The following is a 3,688-nucleotide window of genomic DNA, read 5'->3' on the forward strand; positions in this document are numbered from 1 at the left end:
GACACAGACGTCGCGGCTCACCGTAGACCACGTTTTACCAGGTTTTTCGAGCCAACAACGAGCAGACATTGCGAATCAAATGATAGCGAAAGATACACAGACGTCGCGGCTCACCGTAGACCACGCTTTACCACGTTTTTCGCGCCAACAAGAAGCAGACTTACCGATTCACCAAACTCAACCGATAACGAAACGGATACAGACGTCTACGCTCACCTCAGACCAGGCTTCACCAGCCAGTTTCGGGGAACACAACCCGAACTGTATCAATATTTATGTTCCACTGCAGGTCAATGCCCATCAACCACATCAAATCCCCACAAATCAAACCCCAACGAGAAACAAAACGTACACCACTACTTTCGGTCAGCCACATATCAGATTCCACAATCAACCTCCGCGCAATTTATATGAGGATCCCCCAGATATTAGTGAGCGCTTCAGACGAAACCATCCCAGTTTTTACCAAGAAAATCCACCAACTAGAAACCAGAGAGATGAGAGAGAATCATGTATAAACCCTGTTTGGCGGTATTAGCTCTTTTGTACGAATTTAATCCACCGGAAAAGTGTGATAAGTGTCGTCTTAGTCCGCCTTAGACAAGATTACAGCCGTAACATCCCAATCTACGACTTACCAGATACCAACAGAGATCAAAATCTTTCATTAACTGATTCACGTGATATATATACATACATATATGTGTGGGTGTACGCGCGTACGCTTAATTATGTATACATACATACACACACACACACACACACACACACACACACACATATATATATATATATATATATATATATATATATGTATGTATGTATGTGTATTTCGATATTTCACTGTGTATGATGTATCTATAGTTCAGTATGCGGGACCTGTTAGATTGGTGTTCTCCCAGTGCATCGATCTGGACTACCTACAATCTGCTCAGCCTAAATAAATATATAATAGATATTAAAAACTCACCCCACTCGCTTTCGTTCGACATTGCCAAATTTGTCATGGATAATCAGTGTATATAAATTTTGTTACTGTGCAAAAATAGTGTATATTTCAGTGTGTATATATCGTTATGTTTCATTTTGTATTCGGTGTGTAGTTCTCTCAGTGCCAGGGTCGATCTTGGAATGTTTCAGGCAAAACAAAGTCAGAAGGAACTAACACTGACCAAGAGGAACACGTCGATAACTATCCCAGTCACCTCAAATCACCAATGCCTCACACGGTCGAAGCTTCAACGGTCACTCCAGACCAACATAGACCAGATTCCAAGAGCCACTTGAAACCAACACAATCACCAAAACTCAATACTAACCAAGCCCCAGCAGTTTCTTCGGGCCTACAGAGAGTTGACTTTCCGAATCGTAACAATAAATCGGTGACTGCAATGGCCCAGAATTCTCAACCCAGTACAAACCAAACATTACCAATCACTTTCGAAGAACACGGCCCAAAATGTATCAGTATTTCTCTTCCACTGAATGTCAATTTCCAACAACCACCTAAAACTACTACACATCAGGCACCAACTAAGAACAACAAAGGTTACACCACTGCTATCGGTCCGCCGTATATCACGTTTTTCAATCCACGTCAGCCCACTTTGTATGAACGTCCCCACCCAAATATCTGCGAGCGCTTTTGTCGAAACCATCCTAGTTTCGATGCAGTTCTGTCAACGCAACACCAGAGTGATAACACTAAACATATGAATCGAAAGTGCCAGTATTAGCTCATGCCAACTTAATTCACCATAGACTAACGATCAACATTCGTCTAGATCCGCCACAGACCAGATTAAAGCTTCAGTCCATTATGTATCATACGCCAACAGAAACCAAAACCAAGAGCATTTATACATACATACATACATACTTACATACATACATACATACATACATACATACATACATACATACATACATACATACATATATATATATATATATATATATATATATCACGGACTACATTCTACTAGAACCAGAGCTAACAATTCGTCTTGATCTACTAAATGAGAAAATGAATACAGCTCAACACATGTAACTCAAATGAACAATTACGCCTTATGCTGAAGATGCTTGGAGATGTATTATATACTTCAATAAGTAGGTAGCTAGTTACGAATTATTCAATAGTTAGCGCATTCAATAATGTTCGTAAAGCAAAAACTGTCTTCGTCAACGTTAAGCTTTTCAAATACATGATATACTGTACCAGAATAAAATACTCATGGTGAACCAACTTCCAACTCATTGGTCATTACATTGTTCCATGTCCTATCCACGAATCCTGCAGTTGAATGTCTCCTTAATGTAAACTTAGCGTGACGTACGGGCGCTATATGCAGAATTGCTTTCCTTTTGAAAAGCTGTGTTGTTTTCATTAAGGTCGCACGCTGTTTACATGAAGAGGTGCATGGTTGAGCTTTACAGAAACCTTACTTAATTTATATCAATAGATGTGTTATTGATTTGTAAACATGTACCACAGCCCTTCACTAGGGGGCCCATTATAGGCTTTTATTACAATCCAATTAACTTATAATTTTACTGGATGTTCGTTTAACATATATGCAAAGTGTCAAGATTGGTTCACTGGTGAAGGCATCAAGATGGTAACAGACAAACAGATAGACAGATCAAACTGTCAAAAATTGCCATTTATGTAAGAGATATATATTTGACTGCGGCCATGCTGGAGCACCGCCTTTTGTCGAGCAAATCGATCCCAGGCCTAGTAAGCCTAGTACTTATTCTATCGGTTCTTTTGCCGTGAGGAGGGATCCGGTTTCCAACAAAGATACAAGGCTCCATCTTTGGGATGTAGTTATAACAAAAAAAAATTCACATTTGGAACTTGAGAAAAGTCTTGCATATTTTTACTGTTCCACTCACAGATTGTACTTGTGCGAATTAACCGGTCAATTTCTCTTTCTGAAAACCCCAGTTTATCCAGATTCTCCTTCAAGCATTTACTTACAAAACAGTCCTCCAATTATTATTGGTATGAATATCAATTAATAGTCTGGATATAGAAGGTGGAGGTTTCGAAGCCGATGCTCAAAGAGATCCTCTTTTGCTTTGATTTTTCAAGGAGATATGTATGTATGTATGTATGTATGCGTGTAAGTATGTATGCAACTGTGTTCCTGTTTATGTATATAAATATAAATCTCTGCGTCAAACAGCGCTACATAGTTTTATTTACGCTTCGAATACGATGTAAGACAGTATGTAGGTAATGTGTCGGATTCTGATGTCTCATATAATATCTAGTATTATATAATAACTGAAACATCATAGTATATTTTATGATCTGAAGATAAAAAAAAGAGACGTTTAACGTCTAGATCGGTAGAATTTCGATAAAAAATAAACCGATAAAATTACTATTTCGCTACCAGCTAGCGTATATCTTAAAAAATGAGTAAACAAACGTTTCTCAGCATGGCAGCAATCAGAAGATGTATGTATGTAGGTATGCATGTATATATGAGTATATGTGTGCGTACGTGTTTGTATGTATATATGTTAGTTTTTATGTATGCATTTATATACATATATATATGGAAGTATGTGTGTGTGTGTGTGCATGTATTTATATACATCCATGTATGTATATACATACATATTTATGTATATATATATATATATATATATATATATATATATATATATATAT

General features: G+C 37.6%; 1 protein-coding gene across 3 annotated transcripts in view; it reads left to right on the forward strand.

Moving 5' to 3' along the window:
- LOC106871315 (uncharacterized) overlaps positions 1 to 3,688 on the forward strand; it is a 399,672-nt gene that overhangs the window by 26,545 nt on the left and 369,439 nt on the right. Inside the window, exon 2 of one of the 3 annotated variants that reach the window (XM_014917700.2) lies at positions 1,141 to 2,112. The exons of the other annotated variants lie outside the window; for them this stretch is intronic. Coding sequence (XP_014773186.1) covers positions 2,073 to 2,112 — 40 coding nt within the window. The 5' untranslated portion in view covers positions 1,141 to 2,072. The remainder of the gene's footprint in view (positions 1 to 1,140; positions 2,113 to 3,688) is intronic. 3 annotated transcript variants of the gene reach the window in all.

The sequence above is a fragment of the Octopus bimaculoides genome, chromosome 11, assembly GCF_001194135.2.
Source record: "Octopus bimaculoides isolate UCB-OBI-ISO-001 chromosome 11, ASM119413v2, whole genome shotgun sequence".
NCBI lineage: Eukaryota > Metazoa > Mollusca > Cephalopoda > Octopoda > Octopodidae > Octopus > Octopus bimaculoides.